Source organism: Cryptococcus neoformans, chromosome 4 (assembly GCF_000149385.1).
Source record: "Cryptococcus neoformans var. neoformans B-3501A chromosome 4, whole genome shotgun sequence".
NCBI lineage: Eukaryota > Fungi > Basidiomycota > Tremellomycetes > Tremellales > Cryptococcaceae > Cryptococcus > Cryptococcus deneoformans.
Window position 1 is genome coordinate 1454742 of NC_009180.1, and position 17500 is coordinate 1472241.

Below are 17500 nucleotides of genomic sequence, written 5' to 3' on the forward strand. Positions count from 1 at the left end.
CCACCACTTAGTAGGTCCCATTACATATCCTTTTCTGCACCCGTGACTCACCGGAACCCTGTACCATTAACAGCAGTATCTTCTGGTCTCACAGAACCGCCGTCGTCATCTCTTAACCCAGCAGCTACCCAGATCAAACCCGTGGATCAGCCTTCGGATGTCGGTAAAGCGCCCCACAGGATGATCAACAAGGGAAAGCACAAGGGGAAACCGGGAGCAAAGGCGAGAATCGTTAGAGATGCAAAGATTACTATCGCAGAACACATTATTGCGAAAGGGATCGCTATGGCGAATGTCGAAGAGCTGTCAAAGATGGTGAAGTCATTACTTATGAGATTGAACTTATGAGATAGAGCAATCAGCAGTGACGATTTCGATTAGACTGGGTCGACAAAGCAGCAAATCAAGTCCCAACTGGTTGATAACCGATAAAACATTCGAAAACAATTGACCGAGTTAACCAAAAACCTGCAGTAGGAGCTCAGTGCATTTTCGTGTAAATTTACCTATGTTGATTCTCCGTAGAGAATGGTAATCGTGTCGTAAGAGATTATACTTATATTATACAGCAGCATTTAGTACAATAATCGCCCGTAGATTTCCCATAGTAATTCAGCACAGCCTGTCGCGTCGATCATGTACCAATGGACTATCAGCAGCAGAAACACTAGAAAGTCACAAGTTATATTGATCCATCATAACATACTTAGTCCCGTTCGTCTTCAGAGTCGTCTTTGTCATTGCCCTTGCGAGAAGGAAGAAGACCGGATTGCTGACCGATCTGTCCCTTTTCTCTCCGTCTCTTAACATCCCACTGTAGGTGCTAAGATGAGTAAACGCCTTCTAGTAGAAAAAGAAGAGACTGCTTACGTTGTGTACCCTCGCGAAGTTGACTTCCATCACAGTGATCTGTTCCCTTAGCCATTCAAGATCCTCTATAGTTTCGTCCTGGGATTTTTGAGCGGCTGCGAGCTTGCTTGAAAGTAAATCGATTGCTTCTTCCAGAGGGTACATCAACATTGTGTTGGCCTGTGTCATGTACGTGGGTAGTCAGTGACGATCATGTAAACTTCCAATGATATACGTACCCCGAGCCATAACCCCACTTCTCCAGTTTCGACAATCTCTGCTTCCGCATATAATGTATCGTTGAGCTCAAAAAGAGTCTTCATAGGCTGTTCCTCCTTTTTTGCCTCCTCATCATCGAGATCATCGAGGTCATCTTCATCGTCGCTGAGCTTTTCCTCTTCTACAGGTTGCCCGAGAGTCTTCTGACGGCGCTGGTGTAGGTACTTGACTACCTGAAGGGTTTGCGTAATGTCGGGAATCTTGCCGAGAAGAGCTTTTCGGCGTTGTTGCAAGGAGATTTCCATGTATCGGTATTTTCTTTATGATCAAATCCGTCAGTGAAATACCGTCGATTCTAACTTGCAAAAACTACATACGCGGTGGTTTCCTCAAACTTCTTGATAGTAGTTTGGACTTCCGCATCCTTTCCGCCCACATACTCATCGACATTGTCCTATCAATGCACTTGTCAGCCAGGAATTTAAGATACGAGTCTCCACTTTGAAATCATGACCTACAACAAAAGGTGCTCTTGGGATACCTCGAGGGTTGACCTCCATTTGCTTGGAGGAAGAAGTTGTAGCCATTTTAGGTAATACTAGAGCCTACAGCCTTTTTATACTTGGATGTAAGGAGACGAGTTGGCTATTCGAAGATGTTCGTTCGTTGTTGCTGTTGTCCTTGTTCTTCGTTCAGTTCGCGACTAATGTGCTGCTGGAGCGGAGTTTGCAACGTCTCCGGAGATTGACAATTCGTGCCTATCTGCTTGTTCCGAAAGTTGAAAGTTATGAGCATTTGTCAATGATTCATCATATGTCACGTCCCGACATGCAAGTAAACCAAGAAGCTTCGTCCTCAAGGAGGACCGCTGTAGAAGGGTTGCCATTAGATCCGGACGAGTATGAGCGATATGGGCGCCAAATGATCATGCCTGACTTTGGTCTTCCAGGTAAGCGAGTTAAGCTTGACCAAAGAAGCATAAGCTGACATTGTTTATAGGTCAAGTGAACCTCAAGAACGCAAAAGTTGCAGTTGTCGGTGCCGGTGGATTAGGATGTCCTGTGCTTCAGTATCTTGCTGGTGCTGGTGTTGGTAAGTTCCACTTCATAGGACATCCCATCACAAAGAACAGGTATTGACATAACTGAAAGGTACGATCGGTATCATCGACCACGACACTGTTAGTATGAGCAATCTTCATAGACAAATACTGCATACAACAGATCGAGTAGGCATGAATAAAGCCGAATCAGCATGTCAAGCACTCCGAGCGTCAGTGTATTGGTGTTTGCAATCTGTTATATGCTGACACTGGTCATATGTAGTCTCAATAACAAAATCAACCTCATCCCTCATCCTGTTCCAATCACACCTGCTACAGCATTAGATATTCTTCGACCCTACTCTATGATCCTTGACTGTACTGACCGGCCGTTGACACGTTACCTACTTTCCGACGCTGCTGTTAGATTAGACGTACCCCTCGTTTCAGGAGCTGCCATTTCATCGGCTGGCCAATGGGCTGTCTATGGAGGCAAGACCAAGTCCGGAAAACGTAGAGCTTGTTACAGATGTATATGGCCTAGCATTTTGCCGGGAAGTGTAGGAACATGTGAGGAGCAAGGAGTTTGGGGTGTCGTCACCGGTATGGTCGGCGTTGGCATGGCTGGCGAGGCTATCAAGTTGATCGTCGGGAAAGAAGGCGAGTTCGGCTATAGCGTTTGACAAGATAACAAATTAATTGCAATCTCTACAGATCCAGACCCTCTTCTTCACCTCCATCACCTAGGGTCTAATCCTCTAATACGGACAATACGCATAAAGCCCCCATCGGCGAAATGCATAACTTGTGGACCCAACGCCACCATAACGGATGATCTTGACGTATTCGGATATGAATCTTTCTGCGCTGGGGGACCCGAAACGAACGACGAGACGGGATTAGTAGCTGGTCAGAGTGGTCATAGAATAAGTGTGCAGGTGAGTGCAGCCCTTGAAAGATTGAATTTGGCTGATTAGCATACCACAAGGAACTTGATGAATTGTTGCAATTTGACAAGTCCAAAGTAACAGTGATTGATACGAGACCCGAAGTCGAATTTGGAATTTGTTCCGTCCCAGGTTCTATAAGTAGGTCCTATCCCACCAGAATGACCAACAAGGGCCTGACTTGTCGCAGATATGCCATTACCTAGTATCCTTTCAGGTCCAACTGATATTCAATTGACTCCAGATATCGTTTTTATCTGCCGTAGAGGAAATGATTCCCAGATTGCTGCCGCTTCTCTTCGCAAAGCTTTGGATGCCAAGGAAGATGTCAGAGTGAGAGACGTTAGAGGAGGGTTGAAGGCTTGGGGTCGCGAGGTTGATCTCAATTTCCCTGTGTACTAAAACTGCACCTCATGCATTAACATATACATACATGATCCATCATATTGGTTTTGAAAATTCCAAGACCTGAGCGCAGCCAGTGTCACCTCTCACGCAAAAGAAAGGTGGTCCTTCGCCCTCATCTCGAGGTCGATTATCAGGAACAACACATTTGATATCCTCACTGCGCGATGATAGTCAGAAATTACTTCTTGAGTGCTGTTTGTCTGACCTACGGATAAGGACAAGGGCAATCTGCGGGAGTTGGGACGCAAGCTAAAGAAGCTGGACAGACATATCCTGCTCGACAGTGCACTACGATACCGACAATGAGATCGAGCAAAAACTCGAGAAATTATATAACGAGACCCACCTCTTTCACTCTCTGTCCACCCCTTGTGTTGTCTCCCAGGAGCTTGCTGCTCCTGTTGTTGCTGTTGTTGCTGGAAGCCTCCACCGAAAGGGAAACCCTGCTGGAAGAAGTGACCGAATTGGGCAAAAGCCAGCGGGAAGAAAAATATGGCTAGCAACACAAAGTTCATTGCAGCTCCAGTCGTCTGGATGCGGTTGCGTTTAATGCAGTGAAAAGGCCGTTTTGATAATAAAGGTCGATTCAAGAGCAGATTCACCGGCTTCCGTCGTTCTGTCGTAATTCTGTCCGTCGGCACCTCGAGCGCGTTCTCTCGTTTTCGTTCACGTCTCTTATTTACATGAGCATGGCCTAGTTACGTAACGTACACTACTCTTGATCAGCATTGTGGAGGCGGACTAGGCCGGGTTATGAATCCCCGCTGTCGTCATACTAAAATGGAATATATCTGTTGGTCTGGTGCTTGAATGAAGGTGTAAGAGGCTTTATTTTAACGACGATCAGCAAGTTTCTCGGAAACTTTATGTCGACAACGACAACGATCATACAACAACGAAGTATGATGACCATAGCTATCAACTCACTCCAACGTTCCAGACTGTAATTCCTAAATAGTGGTCCAGTTCTGCATCATCATCGGCAGGGCATGATGAGCACGGCGGCTACAGCTCCAGCAATCATAGCGGCCTCTGACTTGACGTCATTCTATGACATTACCTACCCGACTTGAGATTTCCAAGGCAATGGCCCCAAGTTTAGACATATAAGCAGCGCTTATCTTTAGGTCACCAGCAGGTTCACATCTTTGCGGTTCGCCAGCGTTAATTACCTCTTTCCAACACACACCACTAAGCAAAAAAAGTTATTGAAATGGCTCCTCCTTCTTCCGTCCCAAAGGAATACCGACCCGGATACCTTCCCCCTTCCATCACCGAGCAAGCACAAAAGGATCTCCCAGGGAAGCAAAAACCCCTTGATCCTACCCCCTTCAACGATGTCATGGCCGACGGCTCCAAGTACAAGCCCGCCGGCAAGCTTGAGGGCAAGAACGCTGTCGTGACCGGTGGTGACTCTGGTATTGGTCGAGCGGTTGCGATCCTCTAGTGAGCATTTTGAGCAATCCTGTATATCATTCGCTGACAGGGGATTGCAAAGTGCTCTTGAGGGTGCCAATGTGCTCTTTACCTACCACCCCAAAGAGGAAGCTGATGCCAAGGACACCGTCGACGATATCAAGAAGAGGGTCCCCAAGGCCAAGGTTGAGGCTGTTGCGGTGGAAATCCAAACAGAAAAGGCTTGCTTCGAACTGGCTGACAAGATTAAGAAATGGAGTGGGAACGAGCTTCACGTCTTGTAAGTCCGTATGGAGCATCGTCTCCTAACCTGGGCTGATTATTTTTCATAGGGCCAACAATGCCGGTACTCAAAAGGAGATCCCCAACATCGAAGATCTGCCTTCAGAGCAATGGAGGCATGTCTTCGACGTTAACATCCACTCCATGTTCTACCTTATTAAGAGCCTTATCCCTATTATGCCTTGGGGTTCTAGCATTATTAACAACGCTTCCATTGTACGTCTGGATATCTGAGTTTACCGGGGTGCAGTGGCTTACTTTTAACTGCTCGGCATCTTGCAGAATCCCTTCGTTGGCCACCCTAAGGTGAGCTCCCGTCAAGTTTAGAGCAGTTGAACAGATGACTGACATTGTCTTCCACAGCTCCTCGACTACACTGCCACTAAGGGCGCTATTGTTGGTTTCAGCCGAGCTTTGAGTAACCAGATTGTTGGCGAGAAGGGTATCCGAGTCAACTGCGTCTGCCCCGGACCTAGTGAGTTGCACTTGTGTATATGCGAGCGCATCGAACTTTATGCTGACAGGGCATAGTTTGGACTCCTCTAATTGTTGCTACCATGGGCGAAGAGTCCCTCAAGGCCTTTGGTCCTGGCAGTAAGTGTTTTTTTTGAAAACTTATGTAGCATTTACTGATAACCGGATTCAGCTCCCATCGGTCGCGCTGGTCAGCCTATTGAGGTCGCCACGGCCTTCGTTTTCCTCGCCAGCATCGACTCTTCTTATTTCACTGCTCAGTGCTTCCACGTTAACGGGGGTAGCGCTTACTAAATAATTGTAATTGATCGGTTTAGCAAATTTTGGTAACTCGGGTCGCCCGATCATTGCAGCGACATAAATAATGAAGGAATCTTATTTCATGATTGAATGTATGATATTAACAACAAATGATGCTTAGCTATAATGCGAGTCATATGTCACAAACAACAAAGGTGAGAAGGATAAGAGATAGAACATGAATAAAGCATTTACGCGCCCTCTGCTTCCTTCTCGAGCAATTCGCTCGCCTTTTCACATTTTGCTGTAATGTCCGTGTGTCTAATGATTGGTTTGAAATTATGTTGTAACTGAGAGAAAAAATAATTCAGCCAGCAATTCATGAATGGTTTACAAAATACAACTCACTGAGACTAGCTTATCCGCCGCCCAAAGTCTAGAAGTCATTGCGGAGATGAAAGTGAAAAGATCTCCAACAGTTTTACAGTTGCAGATCTCGATCTCGTTAATTTTGAGTATAGCAACGGCGACACGGAAGATGCTCTGCCAGGACACGTCAGCCATATACCACTGAAGGATGAAGGCGACGATCTCACATCATGCCCTTCGACAAAGAACAAGTCCCAAACTCGGAATAGAGTCTTGACGGACGACCATCATCAGCCTTCATACTCATAAAGTAGCATGTCTCGACTTACCTCGACGGGAAGACAGTCCGTAAAAAGACTGAGGAACCAGCCGAACGTGATGCTAGCCAGATCAACACCAAGCGCCACGAAATGAGCGTGAAGCTTGGGTAATATCTGCGCAACAATTTGGGAAAGAACGAGCTGGTCGGCACGAGAACCAACGAGGGATGGGGAAAAGTAGTTTGGGGGAAGAAGGCGATCGATGATGCAGATCAGGATCCAGAAGGCTTGTTCTAAAAAAGACAAGGGAAAAAACTCAATCAGCGTCACCGTGAAGAAATGGGATGCACCGGGGAGTGATTTACCTTCATCGCTGTGTGTTAGCAACAGGGTGGCGGCGACCATCTAAAGTTGAACGTCAGCCATGTCATTAACAGATCAAATGAATAGGCAAATCTTACATTCATCCCTTGACAACTGCGGCCAGGCAAGCATGATCAGTTTTTTGTCCAAAAGAAACATCGCTTTACTCACTATCCGACACCAGGGTTGTACCTATGAACCGCGAATCAGCAACTTGCCGCAGACTGAACGCTTCTCAACTCACCATGAATAAGCCACAAGAACTCTCCTCAGTTTTTCCACCCCTGGACCATCACCGCCAAAGAACACGTTCCCAGGAAACGTCCTTGAGACATCTTTCTCAATGTCAGCCATAACTGGGCTTATATCGTCTTTATGTACGATGAGAATTTCGGCGTACTCCCCGGGTACCATGAGATCTTTGGCGCCAGAGCATTCTTCAAATTATAAGTCAGATTGAGGACGGAGGATAACTGCTCATGCTGATGGACTCACCTGCCCAAATGTCCCCTCTGTATTTCAAGGGTATACCTCTTCTCGTCAACCTCGAAAACGTCTTCCAATCTTCCTGTCCCTTCCCGCTCAACCCCATCTGACTCACACCTATCAGTCCAGCTGTCCAACCATGACCTTTATCCGCCGCTCTACTCTTTGCTCTTTTCTTGATGAACACATCCCACTCCGCTACACGCTCTTTTTGTTGTCGGTCATGGAGATCGGTCAGTTGGTCGAGTAGGCTGGAGATGGTCACGCGACTGACATTAGTGGATGTTTCGATTGGTGGGATGGGTTTGGATAAGCTGGCAGAGATGGGTTGAGGCGCTGTGGTTGAAGTAATGGAAGGTGAGACGCCCGAATGAAGACTAGATGAACCGCGAGCGGAAACTGTCAAGTGGTCCTTGCCTGTAACTGGTCGAGCAGGTGACGGATTGAGGCTGAGGAGGGTACTAGACCGATGTCTATGCTGATCTGCGTGAGAAGATGACCTTGAACGTGTTTTCGGAGAAGCAACACTTTCGGGCGTGTCGCTTGATCGAGACGGGGCTTGTGTACTTGATGACGTTGAATCGATTGAAGGGCGTGGAGATGCTAGCTGACTATTTTCTCTCACATCGCCAGTATTTTTAATGCTTTTGGAATCCGACTTTTGACTTCCGTGAGATCCTCGACGATGCTTTGCAATCCACCCTTCCTCTTCTGGGTCGTCATTTTTGAACAATGTGCCGTTCAAAGACATCGGAGCAGGGGTTCCCGCCACTGACGCATCTTTAAGCATTTTAGCATGTTGAATGTCATCTATTGCAACAGTCAGCTTATGTCCCGTGCCGTTCGTATCCTGCGACCCACAAATAAAGCCATATCGATCAGTCAGTGGTGGCTTATCCGACTCGAATCGACTGGCGGTCACCATCTTGGCTCTATTGACTCTATTTGACTGGAAGAACGACCCAAGGTTTTCGCGAGATAGCAAAACTGTCGGCGGCCTACTCTCGTCTGGTACTATCGAAGAAAGCTCTACAGAAGGTAGCGGAGCTGCCTCGGAAAGAGGGCTTCCCACTGCTGCAGAGTGACTTATCGCTGGTGAGGACGGGGCTGCTGCCACAGGAAACCCATGCCCTGACGACCCTCTACTCAAAACAGAAGGTCGGGTCTCTTCGTTAACGACACTTGCGCCGCTCCTGGAACCTCTTATGGTAGCACCAGTCACGGATGACAGCAATGATCTTCCCAGTAAAGCCGTAGCGGTCAAAGCAGAATCACCGTAGCCTTTACTATCCTTATTCCTAGCCTCATCGGTTTGAGAACGTTCTTGGCCTCCAAGAGAGATGGCCCGACTTCGTGAAAGGTCCCTTGATCGGCGGCGATTCACAGCTTCCTTGGCTACAATTCCTTCATCTCGCGCGTTGCTGACTAGGGAATGTGCAAGTTGGGCAATAAGAGGTTTTGGCGGCGTTTCTGTCGGTACAAGGATGGAAGAAGGGTCCGGAGTAAGTATGCGCTGTTCTCATACAATCAATATCATGTACAGCACTGCTCGCTGACACACTCACTGTTGCGAGGAAGATTGCTCTGTATGAAGGACTGCTTCCACCGTCACCTTTCCTCCAAGCCTCATCTTCGTCTTCATGCTCTGGTGTTGATCTAGGTATAGCGTTGGGACTGGGAGGTACAGGCTGATTGACAGACGCTACAGACCCCATACTGCTCCTTTTCGTCACAGAGTTTTTCTTATTACCCCAAACCCAGAGACCAGATGTCCAAGATTGCCGGGAAGATTTCCTATCATGATTTTCATTTATACTTGCTGCGTCAGCATCAGGTTGAGGCAGATCAACTGGAGTTGACGTAAAAGGTATTGAATTGGAGGAAGATGGAGAGAATCCTGCGGGGAAACGGGAGGTTGTTGGCGATAAAGAAGGTAGTTCAGATTGCGGAATGTTCAGTGCCGATGTCCTTGAGGGTATCTCACGCAAGGATGGTGTAGATGTGAGAGACGTGGATATAGCCTCATTTAAATCATCGTGAATTGATATCTGTTGACAATCAGTTACAGGCTTGCTTGGCACGTAGGAGCTGCTCACGCACTTGATCTGTCGCTCTGCCAGATGCAGGCTTTCTCTCTACCTGATTCATACGTAACCTCGCATTCTCGTCTTCCAACCTCTCAATAACCTCTCTCAACTCTCTAACTGCTCTGCTAAGCACTCGCAGCGGATGGTCGGTGATCTGTGCATTATTCTGCAGTGAAGGTGGCGAAGGTGGAAAGAGAGGAGATTTATCGCCTGACGGAGGTAGTTGGGCCGTGTATAATGGACCTGCAGGTGAACTTGTCCGTTCATTCGCAGGGAAAACAGGAGCCGAGAGTTCTACGTGAGGCGTTGGATCTTCAGGAGCAACCGGTACATGTTGCAGGTATTCATACAGTTCGTCGTCGGACATGAGGTCGAACCTGGTGTCGACTATGGAGAGTTCGTCCTTTGCTAGGGATTCGAGATGGTCCCATGGCTTGGCTGTGGCTGATGGCTTGCGATTCAGGGGGGGCCGGGAGGAGCGGGGTGTGTCTAGGAGGGCGTTTGCGGGGCGGGACGTGGAGATTGTGGCTGCATGCGGGCGGTGTGCGGAGTGGCGGGTCGGGGTGGCGAGGGGGTGCGCGTCGCCCGAATGGTGGCGCTGTGGCGGCGGTACGCTGGGGGCCATGGCGGGCTGGGAGAGAAGTACCGCTGATGCGTCCGTTCTTATTATTGTTGATGGAGACACGCGGGTGGAGGATTCTGGCACGATTACAACTGTGTTCTAATCAATTACCAACTTGCATTACAAATACCAGGCACGCCAATTAGGCCGTCGAGCTCAACAGCTTCCCTTCTTTCCTCCTACTCTGCCTCTGATAATCATTCGTTCGATCTCCTTCAGTCCACTTCCATTTCGCGCATCCGTTAATCACGTATCCAAAACCATTGGCAATGAGCCGAAGAGACGCCAAACCCTACTCCGTATGTCCGGCACTCATCTTTTACTCGTGCTTTAGTGCTCACCTTTTCCAGCGTCCCGAGGTCGACGGCCAGTGGAAACATGATCTCCATCAAACAGCCCAAAGCACCCTTCTCGACCGCATAGCCCCTTCTCCAGGACAGTCTCTCGCTTCCAGGCTCACAGGCGGGAAGAAGGAACTCTTCCCGGATTCTTCATCTTCTCCAAGTTCCGGCAGGGCTGCCGGTAGAGGTTCCAACGCGGGCGTTGAACTTCTCCCCGCTGGGGGACCTGCTGCTGGTCAGGCATCCACAGGAAGAACCAGAGGAGGGCCTGTCAGGGGCGTTGGAGTGGACCAAAAGAGCCGAGAATTGCTGAATGACGCTTTGGGTGTTGGAGCAAGAAGATCAACGCGACCTCAGCAACCCCGCAAGTCCCAGGTGTCAATAATGGGTGCTGCAAAGACCACAGTCTGGGTGCGAGTGGAGAACCTTGCTCCGGGCACCACTGCTGAAGATGTTATTGTGTGTAATGGTTCTTGATATATTGTCGCATTGCTAATGAAGCGTAGTCTGCCTTTGCTCCTCTTCCCATCCTTAACGCTACCCAATCAAACCCCATCAATTCTCCTACCGTGTCCATTGATCTCGAGCTTGAGAACAGAAACGATGCCGAAGAGCTCATCAAACAATACAATGGAGTTGTGGCCGATGGCAACACTCTTAAAGTATCCATCGTTAACAACCTCAAGAACCGACTAGGCGGAGGCTCAGCAGTGAAGGTTGGCGCGAACATGGACAATGTTGCAGGCCAGGAGCTTTTGAGCAGTGCCAAGTCTAGGTAAGCTCAACTACTTTGTTTATGCTCCTCAGAATCTGACGCTAGCCCGCAGTAAACTCTACTCTGACATGGTGCTTGCAACCGATCCGAACGCAGCAATTATTACTGTTGCTGACGAACCAGAGCCTTCATCTTTTAACGCACCTCGTGGAAGGGAAGGAAGGGGTGGAAGGGGTCGACCTGTCAATGCTTTGGCTGCGAGAATGGGAAATGGAGGAGCCCGAGGTTGGGCGAGATAATTAAACAGCAGAAAAAGGCCATCGTGTCGTCGTCTCATATGGATGTGAACTATTTTTGGGCACCTGTAGTCATCAGAGGTAATGATTCGATGTTTCCATCGGACAGTATGGATAGACTTGGGTCTTGACTCTGCTCATTGCCACCACTGAAATGGACCGTATGAGCTATGGCTGTCTGGATCGGTGCTTTACGTAAAAAGGCGGGTAAATAAATTAAATAATAATAATAATGAAAGTGATCGGACACGGCCGCTGATTGAATGACGATGAGGTCATGATAAAGTCGCCTATCGCAATCTCTGTCGATTTCGTTCGGTTGGTCGGTACGGTGGATTCGTTCGCTCCTCCTACAGGGTTTGAATTCACCGAACTGGAAATGTCAATAAATGTTATGCCTTCACTAATCGCTCTTTGAACGATCACAATTCTCATTATGCCCCCTGTCCCCATCACTTTCCAATTCCCTATTCCTGCACCCTCTGCTGCTCCGAGGAAACGCCAAACTCACAAGGACGGCCACCGCGAGTTAACTAGTATCAAGCCATTCTCATTCACTTACGACTCGTCTTCCGACACTTCACCCGTCACCTCCCATACAATCATTGGTGATGACAACGTCCCAAATGCAAAGAGATCTTTTGCAAGACCCACAAAACGACGCAAAGCCAGCGTTCATGTAGCTCCTCTTGCTTCTGAACAGTACGTCACGGTTACTCCACTCTATCGCCCGATCATCAACCGCTGCCTTGCATATGTCACATCGGACGAGTCACATGCAGACGTCCACGCACTTACCGGGCATCCTTATTCTCCCGAGTCCGACTGGGGTAATACACGGTCGTTTAACCCCTCTGATTTGGAAGTCGCCAGAAGTGAGAAACCGAAGAAATTAAATAGAAGGGAGTTGAAGGAGAAAAAGGAGAAGGAAGCTAGAGCTAAGCGGCTAGTCAGGGAACTCAAAGGAGAGGCTGTAGAAGACGAGGAGGAGATTCCGATTATAATTGAGCAGACTCCGACTCCTTCGGTTCAAGAGGATGCGCCAGCAGCCGATCAGCCGGAAAAGAGTAAAGACAAAGGGTCCGATAGTATTAGTAAACTGTCGCCTCCTCTATCCCGTGCTCCTCTCAAGCGCACTCGCAGCTTCAACGCTCTTAGCCAGACCGGCAACGGCGTCCACGCCGCCTCCCCTCTTCGAGCTGTCATAGGCGCCAATGGACACCGAAACACTGATGTTCAACCCGCGGCGAAACAACCTTACAACAGACGCAGCTCAGCGACATCCGTCATCGAGGCTTTGGGCGACCGAGAGTCCAGAAGAGCGTTCACCCATTCTCCTAGTGGGACAAACTCGATGCCCTTACCGGAAATAGCGAGGCCGCCTAAGAGTGTGCCCCTTCCCGCTGGGGTTCTTCAACCGCCCAGGACGAGGGGAGGAAGGTCTTCATCGACTGCTTTGGATGCGGGGACTGGGGAGCCGACAAGTATGAAGAACGTAGCATCATACGGGACTATTCGGTCGGCGAGTGTGGGGTTGGAAGGTGGTCTGAGGGAGAGATCCCGCAGAGAGGTCACTTTGCCTAATAGATTGAAGGATTATGAGGCATGATTGTATCGGCCGTTCGTGAGTCTAAAGCCTTGATGACACCCAAACTATGTAATCTCATCAGATACCCAGAGGCTATAGATTGGTACACACAGCATCATCCTTGTGCTCTTCATTTTTCATCTCTTGTTGTGCTTCCCTAGTTGTCCCTTGTATCGCCGACTGTACCTTCTTTCCTTCATCTTTCCTGTCTTGTATTTTCTTTTCTAATCATGTTCAGCCAAATAGTAATGTTAGAAATCTGCGTTTGTCTTTTTAAAAAATGTGAGCAATCGTGAGAAAAGGCGTTGAGGTAGCTTTTCAGCATTGTCTGCTTGTTGATGAGCCGAGCCTGCCCTCGTGATCAGAAGATGTATTCCTTTCATGATTAACGGGGTGATACACCATTTTCTTACATAATGCAGGAAGGAACGCCGTCCATTTAAGAGGTGAACTAACTCAAAAAAGTCATCTCCGTCAAAGGTTTCTCCCATCTGTCTCCCAGTGGAATTTGAAGCCAAGACATTTATTCTTCACGCAGGAAAAAGGACAGTTCTCTGATTAGGCACAGGCTTTACGAAGGCGAAATGGCTCATCAATGCTCCTGCAGTCTTTTCTCCCTTCTTTCTTCACCCTTTGTTTGTTCGTTGCTGTCTCTTCTGCTGCTAGGGTGCTGCTGGTATATTATTCCCGTAGGCAAGAATTTTTATTAATCTTTCAAGACAATGAGCGGACAGTTATTATATTGCTGTTTCTACAGAGGTTACAACCTCATGAAGTATGAAATAACCCCTTGTAATGTTTTTGACGCGACATGCGCCATTAACCATAAAAGGGCTCATGTCGTTCAACGAGAACCTAATAACCTTTCCATTAGACGTCAAGGGCGGCATTTATTGAGATTGGCTCAGAATCTCACCGTTACGCTGCTTTCATCAAGCTTTTGAGTTTTTTCTTGGATCAGATCTGCTTCTGTATTTGGGTTCTGCATAGCCCTCGGGAAGGAAAAAAAGGTATATAAGTAGGTGTGGATGGATGGCAAGGATGCACACTTGCTTGCAACCAGAAAATTATCCAACGTTTGTATTTTCTCTGATCAGTCATAACTCTGATTTGCCAATTACATTATCTGAAGAATTACTATCGACCTCTACGACAACGACTTCACCAATCATGGACATGGGGGGCATGAACATGAGCATGGGCGGCATGAGCGGCATGGGCGGCATGGGCATGGACTCTGGCCACGGCCACAGCCACAGCCACATGGGGTCCGGCCACGGCGCAGACTCCGCTCCCGCATGCCGAAGTAAGCACCTCCCCTTCAAGCCTGATTGTCCTCGTCTACCCCATACTGATCATGTCCTTTCATTTCCATAGTCTCGATGTTGCTCAACTTCAACACCATTGACGCATGTTTCCTCTCTCCGAACTGGCACATTCGCTCCAAGGGAATGTTCGCCGGTAGCATCATCGGTATCTTTTTCCTCTGTGTCTTGATTGAATTGATCAGGAGGTTGGGCAGGGAATTTGATCGATGGCTTGTGAAAAGGGCGGGGGCAACCTCTTGTGGTGGGGAAGTGTCTAGCGTAGCTGAGTATGGGAAGGATGGTGGGCAAGGTGGTCTTCTGAACGTCAGAACCGCCGCCGCGCGGTAAGTGAATTCTGTCTCAGAGACGAACAATTTGAAGACAATAATCTGACGAGAGAGTTTAGATATGTTCCGTCTTGGCCTCACCAAATCCTTCGTGGTTTCATTTACGGCAGTCAGTTCACCGCGGCTTTCTTTGTGTACGTCTACCCCGCCCTTTCCGCTTTCCAAACTCGTTTCCGCCTCGCTGACCTTGGCAATTCAGTATGCTGCTCGGGATGTACTTCAATGTAATCGTCTTGATATTTATCTTCTTGGGCCAGACTGTCGGCTACATGCTGTTCGGCAGGGATACTTGTGGCGGAGGATTTGATTATGCTGCTCAGGGGCGCTGCTGTTAAGAGTAAACATCTGTGCCAAATGTTGATAGACGATCGTATTTGAATTCCCGATAATATTTGGAAAACCTTAATAATATTTGGACAAGATTGTTAATATTTGATAATATTGCGCGTCTTTTGGAGACGAGAATTCAAGAGCTGGTGTAGTAATGTGATGTAATGACCTGAAGTCAGCGAGGCAAATCACTTCTCACTCATTATAATTATACCTGAAGCAGATTACTATCCTATAACCGGCTCTCATAAAATTTATTCTTCGGAGGCGATGTTGCCGCTCAGATGGATGTCTTTTGACGATCTGCGCAACCTAAAATCCTATACATGTCCATCAAAAGATCTAAGGAAGGACATGGTACTGCTTGGGAGCCTTGATAATGTGGGTCTCCACGGGAAGGTCGTAGTTAACACTAGAGAAATAGTCAGCATCGCTGTTTGATAGCACAGCATTTCGTGACTTACGTTGATCGGTAACGTCGCAGAGGCTTGATAGCGTGCTCGGCTATGGTGTCGGGCTGCATATCCAAATCGGCCCAGCTCTTGACGGGCTCACCGTTAACACCGACAATCTGCGGCCTGGGAGGAGCGTTCCATCCATCGGGACCAGGAGAGTGAACCTGGAATGCTTCCGCACCGGCATCGTCAATGAACATCCTTTCAACCTCATCTGGAGAGATGGTAGGCCACCAAAGACCACGGTTAACGAGGTTGGCAAGGAATTTGGCGACAGGCTTGGGGAGGCTAGGGGCGGAGGAGATGGGTCGGAGGGTGAGGGCAGAAACAAGCCTTTCGAGCTCGGCATAGTTGTAGAGCTCGGGACCGGGAAGGACAAAGGTCGAGGCAGTGGAAGTGACGGGGGCATCAAACATGAGGTTAAGGGCCTGGGCAACGTCGACAACGTGGACAGGGAAAAGCTTCGTGTTGCCATTGTTCAGCTTGCAGAGAATAGGGTATCCTAGGTAATGTTAGCTGTATTCAAATGGTAATTTGATGGCATACTTACGGGCAATGGCGTTGAGCAACCAGTCTTCGTGCCCAAATAATTGAGATGGCCTGACAATGGTGGCCTCGGGGAAGGCATCTCGGACGGCTCGCTCACCAGCGTACTTGGTGCGGTAAAATTCGGAGGGAGACTCGGGGTTGGCGTTGATGTGGGAGACGTGGATGAGACGAGGGATGTTCATGTCGGCAGAAATCTCGGCAATGGACTGAGCAACCTTGACGTTGACGTCGTCATAAGAGTAGTTCCTACATACAGATCAGTTGTACTGCAGAGTCATGGACCGTTGTTGATACTCACCTAGTCTCGTAATCCCTTCCGACCAAGTTGTACACAACATCAGCATGCTTGACACATTCTGCTGTTTGCTCAGGAATCCTGGCATCCCATTCAAGAGGAACAATCTGTCCCAAATCACCACATGGCCTCAAGCGACGTTTTTCATCCTCATCACGGTAAGGCACAATGACCTGAGTTCCCTGCCTGGCAAGTTTTTGAATGAGATACCTGGCGAGGAAACCGGTAGAACCGAAGACGGTGACGGTGCGTCCAGAGTCTGAAGACCGGCCACCGGTAGGAGGCCCGTATCTGATAGCTGGGCGAACGGAGGCAGAGGGATTGGGAGGGGAGGTGATTGAGAGGTCGTTGGCGTTGCGCTTTGAGACGAGGGGAACAGCCCTGGGGACGGCCTTTGCCCTGAGCGCGGGAGCTATTGTAGTGTGAGCTTTGCAGACCGAGCGCAGGTGCAACGTACCGACACGGAGGATGGACATGGCGGATGGGTGAGTGTGAGGGCAAAGACGAGTGCTGAAGAGGACAGTTAAATCGCTGCCTTGTGGTTGGGCAGAGGCACACCCCGCAAAGTGGCAGATTTTGGTTCCGTGGACTGGCGAATATTATGTAAGCAGATCTTGTGTTCGGCCGCGCGGGTTGTGACGATCCGTTGTTGTTGGGCGTGGGTGGTCCGTGCGTGGAAGCAGTCTCGGCGCCGTGGGATTCAAGCTCAGCGAGTCTATATAATTTAATTTGTAGAACCACACTAGAAACAAAAGTATCCCTCCCACCACTAACGCCCCAAGCCACGCGCTAATCACCACCATAGCAGACACTACAGCCCATACAAGCCTACTCCCCCTCATATCCCACTTCCTCTCCCCGCCTCCCACAATGATCCCAGCCCGCCCCTGGTCGGCCCTCTCCCCAGTCCAGGCCCTTGTCGGTGAGTAGGAACGCACACAGATCAGGACAACCCCCTCACGCCCCTACAGAGCAGACATGCGACCCCACTCTCCCTGTTCCCAACGATATCGCCAACATCGAGCTCGCAGAGCTGATTAACCGTAAAAAGGCCAACAGGCAAGTCTCATCGCCTCTTCCACGTCCCTTGACTAACCCTCCACAAGTGCCCGCGAAGCGACCACTGCGCTTCTCCCACATATCAATTCTCGAAATCCCAACGAAGCGCTCTTGGCGCTCAATGTCCTCGATTACCTCGTCAAGAACTGCGGCT

The 17500-nt window shown here is 48.9% G+C and overlaps 10 protein-coding genes across 10 annotated transcripts in view; 6 read left to right on the forward strand and 4 right to left on the reverse strand.

The window, feature by feature from the left end:
- Positions 1-706: 706 nt before the first annotated feature.
- CNBD5150 (hypothetical protein) lies at positions 707-1655 on the reverse strand (the record flags this gene model as incomplete). Its single annotated transcript, XM_770693.1, has 5 exons — positions 707-814; positions 871-1029; positions 1089-1386; positions 1446-1522; positions 1587-1655. 5 exons carry the CDS (start codon positions 1653-1655, stop codon positions 707-709), a joined length of 711 nt encoding a protein of 236 aa, XP_775786.1.
- Positions 1656-1896: 241 nt separating this feature from the next.
- On the forward strand, positions 1897-3459 carry CNBD5160 (hypothetical protein; the record flags this gene model as incomplete). Its single annotated transcript, XM_770694.1, has 7 exons — positions 1897-2017; positions 2068-2160; positions 2220-2340; positions 2394-2770; positions 2825-3048; positions 3099-3198; positions 3248-3459. The coding sequence occupies 7 exons, from the start codon at positions 1897-1899 to the stop codon at positions 3457-3459; spliced, it is 1248 nt and encodes a 415-aa protein (XP_775787.1).
- Positions 3460-3498: 39 nt separating this feature from the next.
- Positions 3499-3980, reverse strand: CNBD5170 (hypothetical protein; the record flags this gene model as incomplete). Its single annotated transcript, XM_770695.1, has 3 exons — positions 3499-3622; positions 3675-3753; positions 3812-3980. The coding sequence occupies 3 exons, from the start codon at positions 3978-3980 to the stop codon at positions 3499-3501; spliced, it is 372 nt and encodes a 123-aa protein (XP_775788.1).
- Positions 3981-4678: 698 nt separating this feature from the next.
- Positions 4679-5931, forward strand: CNBD5180 (hypothetical protein; the record flags this gene model as incomplete). The annotated part of the gene is made up of 7 exons (XM_770696.1): positions 4679-4911; positions 4964-5161; positions 5214-5379; positions 5446-5469; positions 5527-5638; positions 5695-5757; positions 5810-5931. 7 exons carry the CDS (start codon positions 4679-4681, stop codon positions 5929-5931), a joined length of 918 nt encoding a protein of 305 aa, XP_775789.1.
- Positions 5932-6128: 197 nt separating this feature from the next.
- CNBD5190 (hypothetical protein) lies at positions 6129-10067 on the reverse strand (the record flags this gene model as incomplete). The annotated part of the gene is made up of 12 exons (XM_770697.1): positions 6129-6227; positions 6286-6420; positions 6474-6518; positions 6576-6799; positions 6872-6911; positions 6968-6983; positions 7041-7061; positions 7114-7306; positions 7365-8165; positions 8217-8868; positions 8921-9403; positions 9456-10067. 12 exons carry the CDS (start codon positions 10065-10067, stop codon positions 6129-6131), a joined length of 3321 nt encoding a protein of 1106 aa, XP_775790.1.
- A 266-nt stretch (positions 10068-10333) lies between these two features.
- Positions 10334-11419, forward strand: CNBD5200 (hypothetical protein; the record flags this gene model as incomplete). Its single annotated transcript, XM_770698.1, has 4 exons — positions 10334-10363; positions 10415-10864; positions 10912-11180; positions 11233-11419. The coding sequence occupies 4 exons, from the start codon at positions 10334-10336 to the stop codon at positions 11417-11419; spliced, it is 936 nt and encodes a 311-aa protein (XP_775791.1).
- A 433-nt stretch (positions 11420-11852) lies between these two features.
- On the forward strand, positions 11853-13025 carry CNBD5210 (hypothetical protein; the record flags this gene model as incomplete). The annotated part of the gene is made up of 1 exon (XM_770699.1): positions 11853-13025. One exon carries the CDS (start codon positions 11853-11855, stop codon positions 13023-13025), a length of 1173 nt encoding a protein of 390 aa, XP_775792.1.
- Positions 13026-14174: 1149 nt separating this feature from the next.
- CNBD5220 (hypothetical protein) lies at positions 14175-14993 on the forward strand (the record flags this gene model as incomplete). Its single annotated transcript, XM_770700.1, has 4 exons — positions 14175-14310; positions 14382-14655; positions 14718-14792; positions 14858-14993. The coding sequence occupies 4 exons, from the start codon at positions 14175-14177 to the stop codon at positions 14991-14993; spliced, it is 621 nt and encodes a 206-aa protein (XP_775793.1).
- A 337-nt stretch (positions 14994-15330) lies between these two features.
- CNBD5230 (hypothetical protein) lies at positions 15331-16763 on the reverse strand (the record flags this gene model as incomplete). Its single annotated transcript, XM_770701.1, has 5 exons — positions 15331-15400; positions 15453-15945; positions 15994-16238; positions 16291-16699; positions 16745-16763. 5 exons carry the CDS (start codon positions 16761-16763, stop codon positions 15331-15333), a joined length of 1236 nt encoding a protein of 411 aa, XP_775794.1.
- Positions 16764-17157: 394 nt separating this feature from the next.
- CNBD5240 (hypothetical protein) overlaps positions 17158-17500 on the forward strand; it is a gene marked incomplete at both ends in the record, with an annotated part of 1942 nt that continues 1599 nt past the window's right edge. The window contains 3 exons of the mRNA XM_770702.1: positions 17158-17209; positions 17259-17346; positions 17394-17500. The exon at positions 17394-17500 is cut by the window's right edge and continues 207 nt beyond it. Coding sequence (XP_775795.1) covers positions 17158-17209; positions 17259-17346; positions 17394-17500 — 247 coding nt within the window. The remainder of the gene's footprint in view (positions 17210-17258; positions 17347-17393) is intronic.